The sequence below is a fragment of the Apteryx rowi genome, unplaced genomic scaffold (assembly GCF_003343035.1).
Source record: "Apteryx rowi isolate R43461 unplaced genomic scaffold, aptRow1 scaffold_54, whole genome shotgun sequence".
Lineage (NCBI taxonomy): Eukaryota > Metazoa > Chordata > Aves > Apterygiformes > Apterygidae > Apteryx > Apteryx rowi.
In genome coordinates this window covers 1811200-1834141 of record NW_020450805.1, presented here as the reverse complement: position 1 = coordinate 1834141, position 22942 = coordinate 1811200, and the positions used below count along the sequence as shown (strand labels likewise).

The 22942-nt window shown below is 37.2% G+C and overlaps 1 protein-coding gene across 1 annotated transcript in view; it reads right to left on the bottom strand.

Moving 5' to 3' along the window:
- Positions 1 to 10133: 10133 nt before the first annotated feature.
- BIRC6 (baculoviral IAP repeat containing 6) overlaps positions 10134 to 22942 on the bottom strand; it is a 201436-nt gene continuing 188627 nt past the window's right edge. Inside the window, exons 72-74 of the mRNA XM_026081224.1 lie at positions 16535 to 16723; positions 12614 to 12748; positions 10134 to 11542 (exon numbers count right to left, since the gene is read on the bottom strand). Of these exons, the coding sequence (XP_025937009.1) occupies positions 11363 to 11542; positions 12614 to 12748; positions 16535 to 16723 (504 nt within the window). The 3' untranslated portion in view covers positions 10134 to 11362. The remainder of the gene's footprint in view (positions 11543 to 12613; positions 12749 to 16534; positions 16724 to 22942) is intronic.

Genomic DNA, 22942 nt, shown 5'->3' with positions numbered 1-22942 from the left:
GGAAGAGGGGAAAAAATGACTTATTGTCCCTGAAGCGTTTGGTTTTTATTTTGATGTCTCACATGAGAGTTGGAAGAGTTCCTGGATGCTATGCAGACTTTCGGAAAAAAAAAGATTTCTGTTTGTTTTCTATATATATTCAGGAGGATACTGTATTGGTGATGGTTGTTTTCTTTTTCTGTACTATGTACTCAGATTTTCTTGGTGCAAGGGCATGTTAATGATATGTGTTGCCCAAAAGATATATTTCAGGGTGCATTTAGAGGAATTTAAAATTGATGAATTAATCATGCCAAATAAAAATGAATATACATCACTGGTGAAGAGATTAGGTTGATTTCACCGAGAAACCATCCTGTTGCAATGAATCTAACTACTTTAAGGATGTCAGATCTATTAAAATCTATAAATAGAAATGTTTTTTATAGAGAAGGAAACCGCCAGGTATAGAGTAAGTTTATAAAAAAAGATTAACAAGATAGAAGAGCTGAGGCTGCAGTTGCATGAGGAGCTGAGCTGGCCAAACAGCTTGCTGCCTCTGAAAATGGCAGGTCTCACTGCTCTTCATTCCTCCCTTGCTTCCAGCCCCTCTGCCTTGCCCCTCCCTTGGAGGCTGTTCTGGTACTCAGGAGAGCTTTCCCTTGGCCCCTTGTACTTGCTGCCGTGCTGCCCTTTGCACAGGGTGTTCTCTGTCACGGTGGGGATTACGCTGTCACGGTGGCGGCAGCAGTCAGGGGAGCACCAGAGCTGGTGCAGCGCAGCTGTAGGATCATGGCCTCCAAGGGAGAAGGCGCCCATCCCCATTTCTGCAGCAGTGAGCTGGTAGATCAGGTCATGCCATCTCACAGAGCTGTGTCCTGCGTTTCAGGATGAAATGGATGATGAAGGCATTTGTGCTAAATATCAAACTTCCTTAATTATTTTACAGAAATAAACTGTCCTGATGAAATTGCCTCTTGTTTGGAGTCAGGTGCTGAAGTATAATTTAAACATGAAAAGAAACAAATCCTAAACCAGGCCATGTTTTTAAGTGTTAGCTTTCTTCTGCCCAGATTAGGTGTGCTGGAAGATGGTATGAGCGTGCACTGGAGGCTGTGAAAGCCGTTTTAAGAGCTGAGTTAGTGCCGAGGGGTTAGCTGGCTTTCTGCTTTATCTTTTGTGAAATAGCTGTTTTCCAGGGTGCTAGCTGCTTGTGTTGCAGCTGATCCATGTCAGCTTTAGCCCACCTTTGATTAGATTGACTGCGTGGAAAGACTAGAGCTTCTGTGCCTTAGCCAGCAGGGCTGCAGTTGCTGAGTACAGCTACCGCTGCGGTAAGGAGCAGGGATTAAGGCTACATGAAACACAGTTTTTCTTCTATTTTCTCCAGGTTGGTTACCCAGCTGAAAAATGAACAAACAGAAAAAAGATTATTTGGATCAAACCAAAGTCAGTAATTTCTTCCAGAGCTTGGCTGTGAGAGATCTTACAGAAAGAAATAGGGGGTAATGACTTTGACTTTTAGGTTGTGTCACAGTTTCCATGATGCTGTATATGTATGTCTGTACTGCCATGCTGCTGCAGGCTTTCAATGAATAGTTGCATTTTGGCAATTCAGGCAAGGTTGGTTGTTTTTCAGGTTTGGGTTTTTTTGGAATAAAATTTTCTTTYTCTCCTCCTTACTGTTTCATTATTTTAGAACTTTTACATACATAGCCAAACTAGATGCAAAGCTAATTTCAGTTAAAAAATTAACAAGAAAGCAGTTTGCATGACCCTGTTGCATTTTAATTTGTTTTTTTGTGCATTTGTGTTCATCTATACATACATATATGCAAATCCTGAATATAAAGTGCTGAATTATTGCTCAAAAATCATCCTTAAAAAGATGGATTCTATTAAACAGCTTGCAAATTTAATTTTTCTTTAGATTCTTTTATAAATTTCAGAAAATCTTCCTATTAACTAGAGCTGGGTTTTTATTCTAGAAAGGTCTTGGGTTCTTATTGCTCCAATATTGTTATGTATATGTTTGCTTAATCTATAAAAGCGTCTCCATGTCAATGTGGTATTTAGGTCCATTTTATGAAAATTAGAACAAAATTATTCTTAACAACAGTTGGCATCAATCATGCCCACTCCCAGGTAACCTTTAAGGCTAAGCAACATTCTAAAAGGAAAATTCTTTAGATCACCAATTTAGATACTCTGACATCATTCTGTCACGGCAATGAAGTGATTTACATGGAAAAAATATATTATCTCTGCTTTTAGACAAAATGAATTTATTATGATTCAAGGTTTTACTGCAAGTATAAGAGAAACTGCAAATGACCAGCCTTTTAAAAATGAAACATGGCCTATGATCAGTTTTCCTCCTCATTTTCTTCACCTATTTTAAAATATTTTGGTTTTTTAAATAAATTAAAATATACAAAGCATGTCTTATAACTGAAGTAAGCTATAAACACGGTGTAACCATAGTAACATCACTACATAACTGGGACTAGAGACAAAAGAGAGAGAAAACAACTAGCTTCAAACTCCGAGTCGGAACAAGCAAGATGGTGAGGGACCTGGATCCCATGCTACATGCAGAGAAGTTGAGGGAACTGAATGTGTTTAGTTTGGTGATGAGCAGGCTGAAAGGTGATCACTGCCCGCTGTACCTTCTGGCCAGCATTTTCCCAATTCTATGATATGGTTGAGTTTGGGCAGAGGACTTAGTAAACAGCATGGTCATATGTATGGTGAAATGGTATTTTAACAAGAAAGCAAAGAGCAAATCATCTTTTCTCATATATGCCTTAAAATGACACTTGTAACTTTTCTATTAGTCTTCATACAGAACTGTCTTTATCCTTCGAAGTCATGTAAATAAAATGTTGTTATGCACGGAGGCCTAAATTAGGATGAGAAAATGAGGTAGCGATGCTGAATAAGAATTATGAAAGTATGGCATAAACTGACAGTCTTGGTAGTCTGGAGGAAACAAGCATTTTTTAGATAAGATGACTTTTTTAGATAAGATAATGGTTTTTATTTTATCTGATGTTATTTGCAAATAAAATTATGGCAGCAGATATAATCTTTCATAACAATGAGTTGAATAATCTCATATCTTAAAGATTTAAAGATCTTAACAGCTAGTGATTTTTGCACTGAATCTGGTAGGTGCATGAGCATTCACAAAAAAAAGCCCACTGTAGTTTATGTGGAAGAAGTACTCTGAAACAGCTTAGTCAACTTCCTGTCTTTATACCTATTTAGATTTCTTAACTGACAGAATATTTTTACACATTTAAAGAAAATGAGTTACTGGTAAGCTACTAAAGCTTATTAATTTTAGTAAGCTTTGTGAAGTGATGAGTTTAGCATGGTACCGTTGAAGAGCACAGCTGTTTTTTATGGTAACAGGAATTGATTGGTGATTGGTCTTTTTTTTAGGATTGGTTGATTTCAGAGTGATTTAAGTAGTCTACTGCAATCCGTAAGAAGGGCATATTGATTTAAATAATCAATTTTGATCACATTTTGCTTTTATATGTTTAGATAATTTTCAAAAAAAAGTTTATTTTCATTGGTTGCTATAGCTGTTGTAACACGGTGATTTGCAGCAAAATTAACCATATACTGTTTGTTAAACATGGAAAAAAACTACGCTAGTTTAGGCAACTATGTAAGCCCAGTCTGCTTGAACGCTTTTGAAATGTGTCTTTGAAAATGGGAGGCCATGTCCTTAAAATTTGTAGAGTTAGTCCTTGTCATTTCACCGGGTTTGTATTCATAGATCAAAAGGGGAAAACTGCCTTTCCTGTTTCTTCAACTTTTAGTCAGTTTCTTGATTTTTTTATTTTTAAATTAACATGTCAAAAAAAATTTTTTTTTTTTTTGCATCTTCTAAGTGAGCTAAAACCCAAAGGCCCTTAGGGCAAAAGCTTTTGAACAGTGGAAGTCCATACATTTAAGAAAATGTAACTAGTAGCCTTTTCTCCATAAGGTTTATGGGACAAATTCAGCCTGATAAAAAGAAGAAAAAGGTTGAGGAGAACATTGCTTGCAATGCAATCTCCATGGAAACTTTGCATCAGGCACAGGATGCAATATTTGGGAAGGAACATAGAGCAACTGGTGTACTCAGGTCAGGAAGGCTTTGCTGCTGGACCGCAGATTCTGACTGGTGGGAGTTGCAGCTGCGTGCCTGCGGTGAACACTGGGGCACCAAGTACTCTTCTGGTGCTTCAGAGGAGCTTTGATGCATAGAAGGTCGGAGTGTTGAAATGTGGAAAATGAACTGTCCGGAGAAAAAGGAAAACCGGATGAATTTAGAGCCATGGTTTGTCCTCAGTGACATTGACCGGACAACTGTCTTTGAGGGCATCCTTGGCAATGGAAAATCACCTGCTGTTGGATTCTGTGCCCAAAGATGCATTTTCAAGTAAAAGCAAAAGTGTGTTTAAAGTAATAATTAAAAATACACTCACATGAGTCGGACTAACATTTTCAGGAAGATGGCAGGCAGTGTCAGAGCCTATTTCAAACAAGGAAGCATTTTAACTATATTATTTTTATTCAGATGATTAATCCATGTTTTGTGTTAGGCATACATTGAATTTTTAATAATTTAAGATTCTATTGCAATTCTCTATGTAAAAACTTGAAATTTCAGAACTATCCTTCATTGATTTCTGCCAGCACTATAGACTCTTAAGAGCTCTCCAAGATAGAAACATCTTTCCTGCAATACACGGTTGCTTATCAGGACTCATGTACTACTGTTCTCCCCTTTGTTTAGATGGCTTGGCTTCTCCTCTGGTATAGGTTATTGATGTTCAGTTCCCTGCTGTGTGTCATTTGTTCATCTGGCTATTTGTCTTCTAAATCAATATTTTCTGTGGAGGAACAGAGAGAAAAGAGCAGAAGGAGGTTTAACACATCAGGTAATGCAGGTACAAAAAGGATATTTTGTTCTCTGGAGTACCTTCACTTTCAGTCTCCATTTGTTGCCATCAGCAGTATTTTTTTTGTGATCGTCTGAGTGTGTTTGCAACATTTTTTCTTTTTTCTCTCTTTTTTTTTTTTGGGTGGTGGTGGTGGTGGTGAAAATCATCACTTGAATGTAATTTCCCCACTTGTCTTCCATGTTCTGTGATATGGATCAGGTGGTCCCTGTTCAACCCTTGGTGTTGCTGATGTTTAAAGCCTTCCAGGGAGCCATAAGACAGCAGGTGCTTCAATGTCTGTGTGACCTGGCTGCACACTCTGTTACCTTTAGTGACCATGAGGCAGACTGGAAATGTGTTGAATTGAATTTGGAAGGAAAACTTTTCGTAGTGTGGGGCTTCTGAAATGCTTTGGGACTTATCCAGGATCCCACATGCTATGGCAAAATTCAGTCAGCCAAATGGTTGCCTGATTTGTCTTGTGATTTCTGCTGAGCTGGAGGCCAGCCTCTGTGAATTTTATATATCACATCAAGTTTCACTGATTGAAACTGCCTCAGGCCTCAGTTGGGATTTTCACAATAACAACTTGGTAGCAGAGAGGATGGGTCCTGCTGACAGATATATAATTTCCTTTTCAGTAATCCTGCTGTTGGCTATTAGTTGTTGATCTGCCACATCGCCTCTTTTTCCTCTTGGATTGTTGCCATTGTACATTGCTTGCAAACATTCCCAAGGTTTTCAGGACAGCTTGGACCACAGCTGTAGCCAAGATGCAGGCTGGAGCTTGCATCCGGCAGGATGGTCTGCTACCAGCACAGACGGGGATCTGGCACCTGCATGCCACAATGTGCCTTTGCTTGGCTGGCCTGGACGTGCCTATGTAATTATGATGGCCTTGTTACTTCCTCTGTTAACCATGAAGGTACCTCTCATGCAGTGTTAAAGACTCACCCTCATTCTTTGAGCTGTTCTGCTGCGTTGGGCTTCAGCTGAGACTGCTGTACAGCTGTACGATGGCCAGCTCATTGCCACCTTCTTACAAGCTGCTTGAAAGACTGTAGAAATAAGCTTACATGTAGAAATAAGCTTACCAGAGGTTTCAAAAAAAGGAAATTGGAGTGATAGAAATTGTTCRCTTTGGTATGGTTATTGTTGATTTGGCTATAGGTAAAGATTTTCCATGGCTGAAAAACTATCTTTCCATCTCAAGGTGAGAGAACAGGACTTCTGGAGACTGCCAAACCATTGTTTATGAGTATGTTTCAAGATATTTTTTTGTTTTGCCTTTTTTTTTTTCTTAATCACATGGTGAAGTGCTGGTTTAAATATTTCCAAGAARATGGAAAAGATGATAGAAAAAAAGATTAAGAGAATTTCTGGAGGAACAGCATGCCTTCACAGGAACATGTATTTTGCTTTTCCCATTTGTTCTCATGGTAAATGAGAAAATTCTTAATGAAGCAACAGAGGTGGTTGAAAATTATGGCAGATGGAAATTTTGTTAATTATGGGGTTCTAGTTTTTAATTTTGTTTGCCTTTTTTTCAACTTTGTTAAGCTTGCTCATATTGGGGGCTGGGATGTGGTTGCCTCCCAGCCATAGAGCTTTATACAGACAGTTTATGATCAACTGAAGCGTTTGTACATGTCTGTGGAGGTGGGTGATTTTCATAGGGCCTCATTTGTGCTGGTTTCTCACATTAATTCAGTTATCTCACCATCAGAAGTAGGGCTGATAATAAATGCCCTATGGCCTATGACTGATGAGGACTCTGGTTAAAAGGCCAGAAATGAAAGCGGCAACCTGGAACACAAAATTTTGCTATATGAATTAAAGAAATGTTACTAGCTGTGGCATTAATACTATCTTTCTAGACATTTGAGGATGGCACCGTTTTATTAGATGATGCAGATATTGTAGGCAATATTAACATAAAGGCAAAAAGTTGCTTCTGCTGTAAGAAACGGAAAAGAACAGATTGGAGCCTGCAGAGATGACAGGTCACAGCATACRGAGGTGTCTCAGTCAAGATGGAGCATTGTGTATTGGGATTTGTTTGCTTTGAGTCTTTATTAGAAATAGAGGCAGTGCTTTTTTTTTTTTTTTTTTTTTTTTTTTTAAGAGCTTTAGTAGGATAATTCATTTGGTGGATACTGCATTTTGCGCACCATTGCTCTGGGACAGTAAGACAACGGCAGCAACAAAATCTCTGGAGAATGAAATGTTTTTACCAGTATGTTGTTTCAATAAAGCTAGAACTTACTTCTATCCACCTTCAGCTAACTAATTCAGAAAGCTTGTGTTTTCGTAAAAACATCTGCACATTCCACCTAACATCATCGCCATTTATGGAAAAAAGAGAAAATAAAGCTGAGCACACTATTTTTCAAAGACAAACTGCCACCCAGTCATCTGATGTATGTCATATATTTGGTTAAAAAATGATAAACTGAGAAAATATATCTGAAACTGCTTCTGTCCTTTATGCTTGTTCCTCATGGTAAGATAAATGGAAATCTGCATCTCATTTCAGTTGAAAAATGCATCTAATTTCTGTTTTCAAACTAGAGAGTTGACGGTCCAGTGAGGTGGGGCCAGGTGACAGCAACTGGCTTCTGGAGAAACAAGGAAAGAAAACTTCTAAAACACAAATACAAAGGTAACGGCGGGGGGAGAAGGGSGAAGGGAGTAAAGAGAAATGCCTGAGAAAACCCAGGTAAAAACTTAAACCTAAAAACCTCTCCTTAATAGGAAACAGAGTAACATAGTATAGTCCTGGCTGAAACGTAGGTTAGCTGGATTTGTGGCTGTAGATTATTTATGGATAAACAAGGTAATTTAATAATATGGTTAATCAAGTTGTTTGTCTCAGGATGTAAAATAGAATATTTATTATGCAACACCAGAAGCACTTTGGAGAAGAAAAGCTCCCTTAAATAAACATGCTATGTATAGGATTAGAGCTGTAGAGAAAAAAAATTTGTTTTGTGGTGGTTTCTTAATAATTTGAATCCTGCCAGAAACTGAATGCTCTATTTGATATACACCAAGGAGATGTTAAATAAAGCCAAGGTAAATGTTGTAGTACGTTTATTTCCCATATTATGTGGGAGCTTTTTTTTTTTTTTTTTTTTTTTTTAGTGTCAACGAATTAAAGTTCCAATCATGCTTTAATAGACCATCATCCAACTACAGTACTGATGTAGGGAATTTCTCTACAACTATCAGCAGTCCTTAAAGCCTTACCTGTGTTTGTTGGTATGGTTTTTTACTCACTTCAAGGAAGTTTTCTTGAGAGGCTAGTAAAAGTCTATCATCTGTGGTTAAATTTATGATGCCAAAGATTTCAAAAACCCCAAACAAACAAGACAATAAAACCCCAACCACCCACACCTAAAAAGACTCCTATAGACCCATCAGTTTATATTTACATGTATTTTATTCTGTGAGTAGCTGAATATCTAACATTTAATTTTTGGAGTGACGCTTAAATTTAAATTGTACATGGGGCTCTGTTGTTTAAAATTTTCTTAGGTTTTCTAGATTATTTTTATATTTATTTCTTGTATAGCGGTGGTAGGATTACAGAGAAGCACTAACCCATACAATTGTGCACATCTTTTACCTAAAGGAAATCCAGAAAAAAAACAAGCCTTTCAGTGGTATCATTCATGTCCATATATGAAAAGTCTTGTGCCAACACTTGCAAAATAGAACATTTACGCACAGGGATCAGTGTAATGCCAGCGGTCTCATAGATTGCTGAGCTTTTCCCTGTCTGGTGGATGGTGCAGGCTGAACTATGAGAGAAAGGTTGGTGGTGTTATCTGTGGTTCTGTGATACGAAGCTTCAGGAAAACCTATTATACTGACACTGTGGTGCAAGCTTCTTCCTTTGACAGGGTTGCTACAGAAGCTCCAATGGCTGGTCAACTTTGGACATGCCCTAGCATGGTAGTGTGCCAGTGGTGAATCCTGGTCCAAAAACAGTACCAAAAATTATGGGCAAAAATTCTTTAAAAGACCTACTTAGCAGATACTGCCATTTATATTTTCAGAAATAACTTCAGCTGATTTTTGAAGCATTTTCTAAAAGCCAGCATAATAGTTATAAAACTGAGGACTTCAATGTGGTTGATGATTGATAGAAGGAAACTGTGCTCTATCTATACAGTCTTTATTAATTTGATGAAATAGTAAAAGTTAAAACTGTTTAAAAAAAAATCAGTTGTCCACATTACCTCATATAATTTATTGTGATTTTACTGCATAATAATGTAGCTATCCTGTGCATTATACCTCAAAAGATGTGACAGTACACATTTTCTATCTGTTGCCATTGTCGAACAAGTTTGTAGCGTGACAACCATGTTTGGAATTTACTCACTAAATGGTGACATCACTGCAATAGTTCGATACAATATGGCTGTAGCTCAGGTTAGAGCACAAAATAACTGGTGTGTAGATACAAATTAGAATCTAATATCCCATGCAGCTGTTTAATTAAGCAGATGCAAACAGCAGTGACTTCATGTTAGCATTGATACCATAAGTACACATTAGAGAAAAGGTACAATCATGTTGTCCACTCTCTTAATGCTTAATCAATGCAAGTTAGGTATTTTGTGTGTGTGTGTGTGTAAAAGGGTAACAAAATTTTATCTTCAAGTATGAGGTGGTCTGATTGATAGGTTTGTTTCTGGTACAATGCCAGAATCTTATAAAAAGACTATGCCCCTGTAGGCAGACAGTTTAAGTACTGTAGTAATATTTTTAATGCATCTGTAAATGAAGATTTTTAAAGGAAATCACTACTGTATCACCAGCTGTAAGTCAGTGACTAATTTTGCTTTTGGAGCTTTTAGAGGAATATCACAGTCCATTTGTACAGTAATGGAAGGCAAGTAAATATCTATCTAGAAAAATGAAGTTCTGTTTTAACACAGATAGATAAAGTTCTAATGCTTTGACTATGTGGCCTGAACTCTCCCTTTCGGGTACTTACCAGAGCAACTCTGACACAGGGCAGCTGGTTTCGCTTTTTGCTTAAGGATTCTGTGGAGTAACACAAGTGCCTAAATTGATATTTGGAGAGGTACATACAATCAGGAGAGGCCTTGGATTAACACAACATATCAACATAACAACAGAATTTTACTTTGATCAGAACTATCAATGTCTGCTAACCACCAGCATAAGAACACAACCTCAGTTGGTGCCATTTTTAATGATTAGAAATAATACATTATAAAACAAAAAGTGAAAAATTTCCAGCGTGATACTTACTTATAAACAAAGAACAAATAGAAAACAAAAAGATTTTGKTTTTTTTGGCCTGATTTATAATATTAATAATACAATAGATCATTAGTCTGAGGTAATACCAGTATTAACTTTTTAGTCCTTCAAGGACTACTTAAAATTAAGAACAGTGATAGTAATGCATGTTGTGTTAAAAGCGAGACTTGATTATTAAGTCAACCCAGTCCCTTACCCTTTTTAGTTATGTATCTATCTGTGGCTGCAAGTATAAATTGGAAATAAATCTATACAGTAGGAACTACAGAACATTAGAGTCCTGCATGGCACATCATTAGCCCCTGTCACTACTTAAAGTACAGTGGATTATGTAAAAATCAGACATTTCAATAGAAAAAAGACTTTGTTCCAGAATAGCCCTTTAAAAAAATTTGAAATACTGTTAGTTTGCATAAAATAGCTAAACAAAAGATGAATTCAGAAGTCCAAATTTTGGCATGAGGTAAAACCATGTGCATTTATTTCATCTGCATTTTAGAATTACTAAGCATAAAATTAAATAYGTTGACTGTAATTAATTCAGTCATACAAGTGCAAGTCTTCAGCTATAACGTATTTTATGGCAGTTTATTTAAAAAATGTACCAGTAAATCATAAAAGAGGAATCATGTCCATTTAACTTTTATTGAAGTATACAGGAGGTTTTCTTTAGAATCAAATATGAGCATGAATATATGGCCAAACGTAAAATCTATCAAATTCAGTGAAAATTTTCTGACTTTAAATAGGAGCTGTAAGAATGACCAATATATATTCTTTGTTACAACCGCCCTCACTCTACAAGTAAAAAAAAAAAAATAATAAAATAAACATTCAGTAAACATTCTTTCCTAAGGTAGTTTCCCTTATATATCAGTGATTTATCCATTTCTTGTATACATAACTTTTTAAACATACCAATCAGTGGTTCTCACAATTGAAAAATAAAAGCACAAAAAAGTTTACACTCTTGTACAGGTAAATAAAAGATCATTTTGAATTAAACTGTATATCCTTAAGGGCATAGTATAGTTTCAATTTCATTACCTATTACATAATTAGCTTCTTACATACAAATATTGACATATTTGGCTTGTGCTTCAAAGCCTTTGCGTCTAGAAAGTCCATGTCAATGCAGCTCATAACTTGAAATCACTGGGGATATCTTTACTGCTGCTGGGTTTAACCTGGTCGTGCAACATAGTCTCTTCTGAACTTGTCGTGGCACTGCATTTTTCTGTGGAGTCATCAGTATCTGGATCCAATCCTTCAGGACAGGGAAGTTTTAGGAGCTCTTCCCGCAGTTGAGCTGTATGACGCTGAATATGTAAAAAGAAGTCAGTGTTGAAGACAATAGTTAAAAATTACTTTTCACAATATTAGAGAAAATAAGGCAAAAAATTGAAGTAAAAAAGATTTAAATAGACTATTTCAATGACTGGATAAGCTTCTCCCATAGTCCTCTGTATTTTAGGATTGGTAGTTTGGAGTAATTAGCAGCTGCTACTGGGAACAAATGAAAGGTAGTAAACAGAATGGCAACAAAGTAGTGTATCAGTATAAATGTTATGCTATATGTCTTGCAGTTGAGTCATATCTGTGTTCCGCGATCAGAGCAGAAGCTGGCTTGGACAAGGTAGGTCAGACAGAACTTAAAGGTACATGGTCTTGATGAGACCTGTTACAGAGACAGATGTATGGAGATTTATATACTGATCATTGTAACTAATGGTAACTCCGTTTTGAAGTCCAGTCACTTTGAAAGAATGCAAGTCCAGCAATAGAAAAAAAAAAAAAAGGGAGACTTAAAAAAATTTGCTTCCCAAGAACAAAATYCCACTTTTAATTACACGAAAAATAGGTAATAGAGGTCTGTCGTCTGTATGGACACAAAATACACAAATGATAGTACTTGGCCTAGGAGGGAAGAAAGCATTACAATTGTTGTATCTGTGTTGATAAAAGTTTTTCAAATGCAGAGTAAAGCTAATTGTAATGGGCCACAGTTTTCTAACAACTTCTCCATTCAAACAGCTTATTTTCTGGCATGGAATTGAGCTCTACTTGTAATGAAGGTTGGGTGTAGTACAGTTTTATCAAGAAAACCCCCCAACTCTTTGAGGGGAAAAGATAAGCTCTTAAGTATTTGTGGAAAAAATAGGCAGGGAAGGAACTACTTAAAAGAAAATCTTACTTGTAGAAAAAAAATACTGAAAAAGTGGCCTTCGCATACACTTGATCTCTTAGCAGTTGTGAAACCTTCATTTGTTTAGATGTTTTAAAGTTGCTGGGGTTTATTATTATAAAATTCAGCTGCTGAGCAATTTCTCTGTAATTTTGTCATCTCTGGATTACATTATTGAGCATAAAAGTATAAAAGCAAGTCTCACCTTAAGAGCTGCGGCATGATGGGACATAGTCCTGCCTACCCGTTTGTCACTGCTGTACTGCTGTATGTCTGCTATCCACTCCTCACATTGAGCCATGATCTCCACTCTTTTCAAGTAAAAATGTTTGTGGATAACCTATATGAAAATATTCAGAATGAAAGAACTGCACATTCATTGTTTTCTAAGAACCATATACTAAATAATACAAAATCTTCAAGTTCTAACCTAGTCATAGAAGTCTAATTGGATACAAGGAAAAAAATCATTATGAGGGTAATTCAGCATTGGAACAGGCTGCATGAAAAAGCTGTGGTGCTTMTGTCCTTGGAGGTTTGCAAGACCCAAGTGGAAAAGCCCTGAGTAACATGGTCTGAATTCAGTGCTAACCCTGCTCTGAGCAGGAGGTTGGCCTAGATGACCTCCCAAGGTCCCTTCCAACCTATGTGAATCTATGATTTTGCGAGTCTGCCACTTCAGCGTTCACTTGTGCTATCTGGGTGAAGGGTAAATGAGTGCCAGAAATATAGTATCTCACCAGGCAAAAGAAACAGTGATAGCAGAGGATTAGACAAATTCCAGTTGAAAGATGATTTTACTATGCAGGATGATCTTACAGTGATCTTACTCTGTATCTTACTATGCACACTTCTGTTCACATAGGGGCAGGGTTACACAGATACAACATAAAGGATTTCACTGTTGGTTTCACAGCCCTGTTTTATTACGGAAGCAGAGGTAGGAAGCATAAGCACCAGGTCTTCTTCCGTCACTAACCACTTGCTGCCTGAACAAAAGAATAGATAAGCAGAAACCCTGTCAACTGTATGAGCATAGAAACATAACATGCTTTTGCATAGAGAAAAAAAAAAATCACCAGCTGGTGTGGAAGGGGTACAACTGCAGTTACATCCCCTGTGCAGATATAGTACACTAGAATTCCCAGACAATAGCATTTGAGCTGGCCCCAGTTTCAGTGGGAATCAGTATTTAATCACATACTAGTTTTGGTATTTCTGTACAGATTTGAGTTAAAAAAACAAAACAAAAAAAATCCTCACACAAAAGTTGTGAAACTCTACTTAGTCTTGAACAGATGTCTAAAACTCTGCCTGGTGAAAGAAACATAAAATTAAAGACTTTTTATTGAGCACAGACAGTTCTTGGCAATATTGCAACATAACTGACAAAATCATCTCTCTCTCTAGAGGTTAGAGACTTTAGCTATCTGCCTAAAGAAAAACTGCATATTGAAAGCATAATAGACTTCAACTCTGGATGCATTCCTTGTATTCACAATAAAACTTGGGAGACTGCCCAAAGACAACTGACTGGCAGTAAGATCTCCTGAGTCTACTTGTCATTTAAGACTCTGAAGAGAAGACAGCTCAGACTTGTGAAGAAAAAAGATGTTATAAGCAGAAGGATGTAAATACTTTCTTAGACCTAAGTTCCAGGGTGCCTTTACTTTTGTATTATTGAAGGATCATCCAATTGTTAAGGCTCCTAACCTAACTCCATGAAAACCCTAGAGACCTTCCCAACAAGCTAGCCTCTCAGAGAAGTGCTTGGATAATTTACTTAAGAGCCACATTTTTTGCCTTGATGGCAACACTGCATGGCAATCCAGCATTCTTCCAAAATACAGCTATTACATTAGAGAAAAATGTAACTGTTCATGATTTTTTAGAAGCAAACACTGAAGTATAACATCTTGAATAGTACAGAYTGGGCTAGTTATTGAATGCGCCAATAGCCTTAATTACATTAAAGATTACCCTTGAAAAATTTTAATGCTGAAAGTAATGTTGTATGTCTGATAAAGATGACTAGAGGGACCAGTGAAATATCCTTCATGGTAAAGAAAAAACTGTGCACTGTATTTTTGTGCATGAGATTAGTGTTGTCTTTATAATCAATATTAGTCTGGAAATGAGTTATAGTATTTTAGTGGAAGTGGGCAGAAATGTGAAATTTGGTGAAAATTGTATTTATTTATTTATTTTTGGTGTGTGGTTTAACTTAACTCAGTCCTAGCTACGAATATCTCTTGTAGGTAGCAGTTTTAATTGTTTTCAACATCTGCCTTTTGGTAACAATGTGCTATGCATAAGTCATCTGTTCTCAGGGAATGACTTTTTCCATTGGAACAAAACCATTTGGATATACCTTATTACTTTACTTTCCTGAAGAGAGGAAGGATGTCAGGTTACAAAATGCCTGCTTTATAGAAATGGTAAAAAAGCCAAGCTGCAGAGTAAGCATGTAAAAGTGCTGAGATGCTTTGGAAGGAAAGGGCAAAGCCAGTGAACTGGAACTCATTTATTTATCAAGTACTGTAATATYGCATATCCTTCATTTCTGTCTATCTGAAGAGAAAGATTGAATGTTACTGTCAGGGAGCTCACCATCTTCTGATATCTTCATTTAATTAAAAATAGTTCTAATTTGAGAACTCTCTTAGCAAGAGTGAAATTGTTACATTTAGCTAGAAAAAAAGGATTTGTTAGCAGAGGTTATTTGACTAAGTGTCATGACATTATCTATATCAGGATCTTTAACTTACTGAGTAAAGCATTTCAGAGTTAGTTTAGAAGACCAACAATGGATTTCTTCTTTAATTCAAAACACCAGAGTATACAGCACATCCTTTTCCACCTGCACCTGGATATGAATATTTAACTCCTGTCATGCAGGTTAAGCGTCTGATGATTTCTTCTTCCATAGGCACTCCATCATTTTAATGGGAAAAGCTTTTTGCATTCCAAAGGATGTTTTTACGGACAGCAAGGAAGGGATGTGCACCTACCCTCTCACTCACATGCCACACCGAACAATGTGAGTAACCCTAAAACAACCTACATTTTGGCAACATTTTAATATACAAACAATTGGAAGCTAAGAGATAGTTCTACCCCTCATTTAGAAGTGGTAGGTCTTTCAGTAGTTCAGAAGAAAACCTGTTTTCCCAAATAGTTGCTGGTAGTACCATGAGACGACTCATGTTTGACCAACCATTTTGCATTTATATTCACACAAATTCTCTTACTTAATGCATCTTCCAATCTTTTCTCCTTAAATCTTTAGCCATGTAAGTTCAAGACCCAGACAATTGGACCTGCTTTGAGAAAGGGATTAGACCAGATGACATTGAGAAGTCCCTGCCAACCTAAATTATTCTACAAGTTTTAGTTTCTTTTCAAAAATGTAGAAAATTAAGCAATTTGATTTCTCTCAAATTTTTTTTTTTTTTTAGGCAGTATGAAAGTATGAAGGTTAGTATTGTTTTATCAGCATCAAGATAGTTGTTTTCTAAAGAAACAGATTTCTAGCTTAGCACAGATGCACTATGGATTTTTTCATGAATAATGTGCAGGCTGGAATTTGTTTTAAAATACTTTTTCAAAGTTGCATTATTGTGGTCTATTCAAAGTGTTTCCTAAGACTTGCTTCAAATTCATGTTTCTTTGAGATGTAGTTTATTGTTAGCCAGTTAACAAACACTAAGTGCGCGTTTTTAGGGCTGATCAACACTTTTCACATAGAGTAGAAGAACCACTTGGCATTTAAGAGTTAGCCAAGTATATGAACCATATTTTGTCCGACTGTGCACCAAGGCTCCTTATGGGTCAGTCCCAATCTGCATACATTCCCCTTTCCTGCTAAAGCAGCTATGAAGTTACATACATTCTTATTCACTTAAATCTCAAGAGTCAATTGCCTCAGGGAATAAATAAGAGAACAGAAGAGACATCTCATGCACAATACAGCGTTTCCAAATATTTGAATTACTCTCAACACTCAAACTAATAAAAGATTCTTCAGGGTTTGTGTTAAAATGCAACTGGAAAAGGAATGTATTATGAAACTTTTTTAAGATCAGTTCTCCTTACTATTCCGGCATAGTAGTTTCACAGAACATACCTCCTTAAAACATGGCGATGGATTTCTGATTTGTTCAAGCATTGCCCACTTGACTGTTGCCTGCCGTATATTTCCATCATATTCTCTGGAGCTCTGGGTACCACTCGGAGTACCTCTTGATCGTTCATAACCTGGTTCATTAAAATATGGTTCTGCTACTAATATTAGCGATTGGACAGACACTAACACCTGTTAAAAAGAAAAAAAATAAACATTAACAGTGCTACTTGCTTGTTTTTACAAATATACATAATTTTGCTTATATTATATGCAAAAACATTTCTACAGCAAAGTGCTGTAATTTGTAATACATAAAACTTGACAGACTAGTTGCAAGTAGGGAATGTTCATTCTTTCAACCTGAAACCATTACTACATGTTAAAAACATAAGCAAGTCATACAACTGTAAATTTAATTCAAATAGAAAAAAACCAAACCCCAAATAAATGGTAAGTTAAAAATACAAATATAAGTAAAAAAAAAATGTTTAAAGGAACAGATGTCTGATTGCTCTCTTTTGTGAAAAAAAAATATATTTGCCAAGTTCTCAGTCAACAATTCTCAAACTTCCTGGGGTAAACTTAGTAACTCTTCTGAATTAGATGAGAAAGAAATAAGGGAGGTGGCTGCTCACTCTATGAGCTTAACTACTGAAACTAATCTCAGGATACAAGCTTTCCCATTTTTCTTTCAAATGCATTCAATTACTTTAGGTATGTTTAAGCTGTTTAGCTTCAGATTTTACATGTAACACTTTCAGAGTGTTATATGGTATTAAAACAAAAACTCAGTATTTTTCTCAAGTTAGAAAAAATGTTTTCATTACTATAATCAACAAAGCATCATACAGTAATAAAGAAATGATATATTAAAATTGTGAAGGGAAAAGTAAGGCATATGTGGGAATAGATACTTCAGTATATACAAGGCATTTAACTATATGTCCTAGTAATCCTAATATAAAACAAAGAATTACATAGATATATAAGATAGATATATTAGGAATCCAAATGTACACGTATTGCATATTTGTGATTTAATGGCTTGCCTCCTCATTTTTCCAGTGTTAGAATGTTTGGCCCTGTCAACTTTTTTTGTACCTAATCAGTTATGTTACATCTAAAAACCATGTTGCTATACAGGTAGAAAGCCACCAGTAATTTTTTTTTTTTTTTTTAATGAAGGAGGGATTTTTCTTATGGACTTCGGACCAAATCCAGCAAGAACTTTAAACATTACAATTCAGTGTCACAAACCTAGTTCCGTAACTGTAAAGAATTCAAAAAAGGTGATTTGAACACGTAAATTCCTCAGACACTGAGGAATTGAAGATATGCTACATGTCTAAGAATGGTATTTCCAGCACTTCGCATAATGAGGTGTCACTCTTACAGTTGATAAAAACGTCAGGGCAATTGTGTCTTACTCTCCTCCCAACCTAGGTGCAACTAAAAGCTTGGAGCCACCTTCTAATTTAGGAGCCCAGTTTGTGGATTTGGGTACAGATGACAACAGTCTTTCTTCTGCTTGGAACATGGAGAACAGAGTTTACATCAGATAGCTATCGTGTCAGTGACAACTAAAGACGTTGATTCTTCCATACGGCAGTGCCCTGACAACTAGACAGTCATGCTCTTTGCTTAGGAACGGCTTTCTGTTGGAGTCTCTCTTGTGGCAATGCCAGCATAAAAGGGCTCCAGCTTTCCCTGCTCTCTGCCCTGTTTACTCCCTTCATAGACACAATGCCAAAGCAGTAAGTCATTTCAGAGCAACAGCCCAAGAATCAGTTGAATGATCTAGGTTAACCTCAGTCCCACCATCAGCTCACACAATCACATCCTTACTCCTTTTGGTGCCATGATACTTTTTACTTGTAGCTGTACAATGCTTTGCTTTAACTATAGCACTGAAGGGTGATCTAGCCCAGCTAGTCTATATCCTGCTGGAAAGGGCATGTGCTTGTTGCAGTGGGAAATGTGAATCAGAATCCCCCTTTGGATTGAAAAGGAAAATTGAACAAGTTTTTCTATTTCTTAGGTAAGTACTCTAACCAGCAGCTGTTATATGGTTTAGCGTGCACCATCACAACATTGTCTCCCTTGCCCACCATACAGTTGACTGAAAGTAGCCATGGCTCTTTTGCGTTACGCTTGGTGCTGTTGGTGTGCCTCACAAATCAGGTCCCAGCAAGAAAATGATCACTTACGAAACTAAAATGGCAGAAGATTAATGCACACATGCTAAGCCAAGTTAGCGTACTACAAGATACCTGAAGAGTTTTGGTGATCTGTGGCCTTTTCAGGGGCCCAGAAGTAACTGGGTCTGGCTTTTTAGAATGTTATATTTTAGGTATTAAAAAAAAAGAAAAGCTATGGCAGAGAAGTTGGCTACTAAGCAGCACTGTACTTTCTTGGCCTTAATAAATAGTCGTTATTCTGAATTATAATTTTAATGAACTAAAAGTTCTAATCTGATTTTCCAGCTTCATTTGGGTCAAAAAAATTAATTGCTAAAGCAATTTGAGTGATCTGACAATAGTTTAGTGTTCGAGCCAGAAAAAACATGTACTGCTTAATTCTTTCCAAGCAATTTATATAGTCCTACAGCTGTTTTCCATTTAATAGCTACAAAGTGTTTTTCTCCCAATGTGTAGGGAACTTTTTCCAACCGCTTTTTTACTATCTTCAAAATGAAACCCTAAAAAAACTTTGAAGTTACAAACCTGAATGCTATGTGAGATTTCTAACAATCAAATCTAACATTTTATAATCCTTGCCCTCCCCCCCACCTTATGCAAATATTACCTGCAATTGTGCAGATTAGGGTAAGGCCTGCCTGAAGTAAAACTAACATTAATCCAAGTAAAAGGAGTTTAGTGAAAATAAGGTTTCCCATATCGATGCCTTTCTACATTAATTTTACAGCTACAGTTCAGAATTTCAGTTTCTCTGGATTAAATAGTTCAATCCTGGGAAAGTTTCACTTTGTAGTTCCTCACTATGCAAGGGACTACAGCCCAGATCTCCAAACCAGACATTTTTCACTGTAGGGAGGGTGGACTTAATCTCCAAGGATGGAAACACCACAATCTCTCTTGGGCACCAGTCCTAGTGTTTGATGACCCTCATAATGAAAAAGCTTTTCCTAATGAACTTATCAAAATTTTCTGTGTCCCAACTTGTGTCAATTGGCACTCTTCCTGTTGCTGTGTACCTCCAAGAGGAATCTGGCTCCATCTTCTCTATACCTTTTCCCCTCAGGTACTGAAGACAGCAGTAAGATCTTCTCTTGGCCATTGGTCCAGCCAGTTTTCCACCCATCTTATAATCCACACCTCACAAATCCGTATCTCCTTGTCTACAAGGATACTAAGGGAGACKGCATCAGAGGCCTTCCTGAAGTCAAGATAACCAACATCCACTGCTCGCCCTTTGCACACAGAGCCAGTCAACTCATTGTAGAAGGCAGGCAGGTTGGCCAGGCACTATTTGCCCTGGTAAATCCATTTTGGCTGTTCTGTCACCTTGTCCTTCATGTGCTTGGAAATAGCTTCCAGGAAGATTTGCCCCATAATTTTCCTAGAGACTCAGATAAGGCTGGCCAGTCTGCAGCTCCACAGATCCTCCTTCTTGCCCTTGAAGATGGGTGTGAGATTTGCCAGTCATCAGGAAGGTCCCCTGATCATCATGATCTTTCAAAGATGATAGTGGCTTTGCAGTAACATTGGCTAGCTCGCTCAGGGCCCTTAGATGCCTCACAACTGGTTCCATGGACTTATGGGTCCAGTCAGCCTAAATTCTTCTTACTTTTTTCCTCTACTGTGGGCGATTCCTCATTCTCACAGACTTTCCTACTAGTCACTCAGAGATATGGGAGAGCAAACCTTACCACTAAAGAGCGAGTCAAAGACCTCTGCCTTTTACATGCCCTTTGTCACTAAGTTCCCTGCCCCATTAAGCAGCAGGACCACATTTTCCTTAGCTGCCAGCATACCTACAAAAAGCCCTTCTTGTTCCTCTTTATATCCCTTGCCACTTTCAACACTAGCTAAGTTTTGGGTTTCTTCATTTCTCCCCTGCATGCCTCAGCAATGTATTCACATTCCTTCCTGGTAGCCCATCCCCTCTTCCACCTTCTGTGTACTTTCTTTTTGCAGTTGAGGTCAGACAGGAGTTCCTTGTTTATCCATGCTGGCTTTCTGCTACTCTTGCTTGACTTCCCCACACTGGAATGAAACATTCTTATACTTCTAGGAGATTGATCAACCAGTTCTCCAGGGCCATTTTGCCATTCAGGACAGTCTCCCATGGGATCCTGCCAAGCTGAAAGCTGTTCTGAAGCCCAGGGTTGCAATTCTACTATGCCAAAATGGAAATCGTACAGTCTTTTTGGATCTCAAACAGAAAAACTACCCTGTGCTATGAAATAATTGAGAAATTCAGGAAATGCCATAGGAACCCAAACAAGCCATTGCAAACTTCAGGTTTATTTAATCTATGTGCTTATTTCTCAATACATTTCTGTGATGTAAAGCTGAAAATTACAAAGACTATTTAGTCAATTATCATAACTAACATGTCCCAGTAAATTCTCGGTTAATTTAACACTAACTGTAATTGAAGATGCTATAGTTACACTTTACCTCTCTTCAGCTTTATTCATATACTTATCTTACTTGCAGGCTTTGGAAGAGTACTTTTACAGTTCTCACAAGTATACTTCACCTTCTTATCTGTCACAGTGTGGAGGCTGCTTTGTCATCACCACAAATACCTTGTGATACATACATTACATGAGCTCCAGGAGGTGATGGCATCTTCCAGTGTGTTTTTTGTTTTGCTTTTTTTTTTTAAATCCAAGCAAGTGCAGGAATGAGCTGCATACACACATAGCCACGCTTCAAGTCAAGATGGATAGGAATACTGGTTGGAAAGAGCGCTTTGAAGAACCTGGCCACTCTACAGAGTTTCTTTTACCAGAAGGGACAATTACATTCAGATTCTTTGTGGCTCCTAGTGTTCATGGCTATCTAATCATCTTGACAGCAAATAAAATAAGCTTTCAGAGCCACAAAATACCACTCAACTCTAGAGGACAACCTGGGCTACAGCTCACCATATATGATCTCCAGATTTGATTACAAAAATTCATATACGTAAGAAAGCCATGCACCAAAGTGAGGACTGACTAAAATGCATCTTTTTCACTGAACAGTTTTGAGCATCTCAAAGCCAGTCCTTCAGTCTGTATTGACTCTCCACAGGCCACACAGTCCAACTTCAGTGTATCTATCCCAAGAACTCCAAAACCTTTATGAAATCAAACCTGGCTATTCACAGTTCAGCAAACACTTTAAGCTAGTGTAAGACAGCACTGCCCTCCTTCCCCAACTCTGAAGCCATTTCTGTCACTCCCCAAGGAGCCTCCTTCCTTTTTGTAACAGCACAAGGATCTGTCATTAAAAAGAGAGAATTTATCAAGTAAAGAATTGTCTCTAAGCTGGCTCTAGTTGTAGACCAGGGAACCAAGAGGTAAGAAATGGGGATGAGCACTAAGTTAGTTACTGTCAGAATTGATGACAAACCTGATTTCTTTGAATTCACTATGCAATTTTGCAAAGTACTTGTAGAGCTGTCCTAATTCAAGAGCCATTTCAAGCATCTCAGTTAAGACTATTTTGAAGTATACAGAATATTTGCAGAATTTTCAGAACATTTCTACTTTTCTGAAACATGCTTTATAATAAGAATTTGTTGGTCAGTCTATTAAGAAAGCAACCCTGGGTTTAAAATCAAATACTTGTAACAAAAATAATTTATTAGGTGACTGAGAAGGTAATTTGCATTGAACGCATTCTGAAGCTGTTATGTCTGTGAAAACCCTCTTAACTGGCACTATCTTTTGCACTCATTTTCAAATGCTAACTAGATGGCCCTATGGAAAACTATGCTACCCAGCAACACTGAAATTAGAGAGCTCCTCTCCCCCAAACTTTATTTTTTATTAGAAGTTATTAGTTAAAGCATCAAAACTTAAACCTATTTGCAAGGCTACTTTTCACACACTGTACTGCTATCTCACTGTAGCTACAAGCCACTCTTCTTTATTAGAGCATTCAGTCACAGCAGCCTTTAAAAACCATTTTTATGAACAACTCAGAATGCCTTTATTATACTGAAAATTATTGCAAAATGATACAACAGGCTGAAAACCCAAGCGTGCAGAAAATATATTAAATGACTGAAAGTAGCTAGCTGACTTTGTGTATATTTGCAAAACGGAAATACCACCCCGATTTTTCCTTTGTAAGAAAAATCCACTGGCTTCTTAGGAAAAAATTAAGTCAGATAAAGCCAAAGATCTAGATTTCTTCGTGTAATGAATAGTCACTTCACGTGACAGCTAAG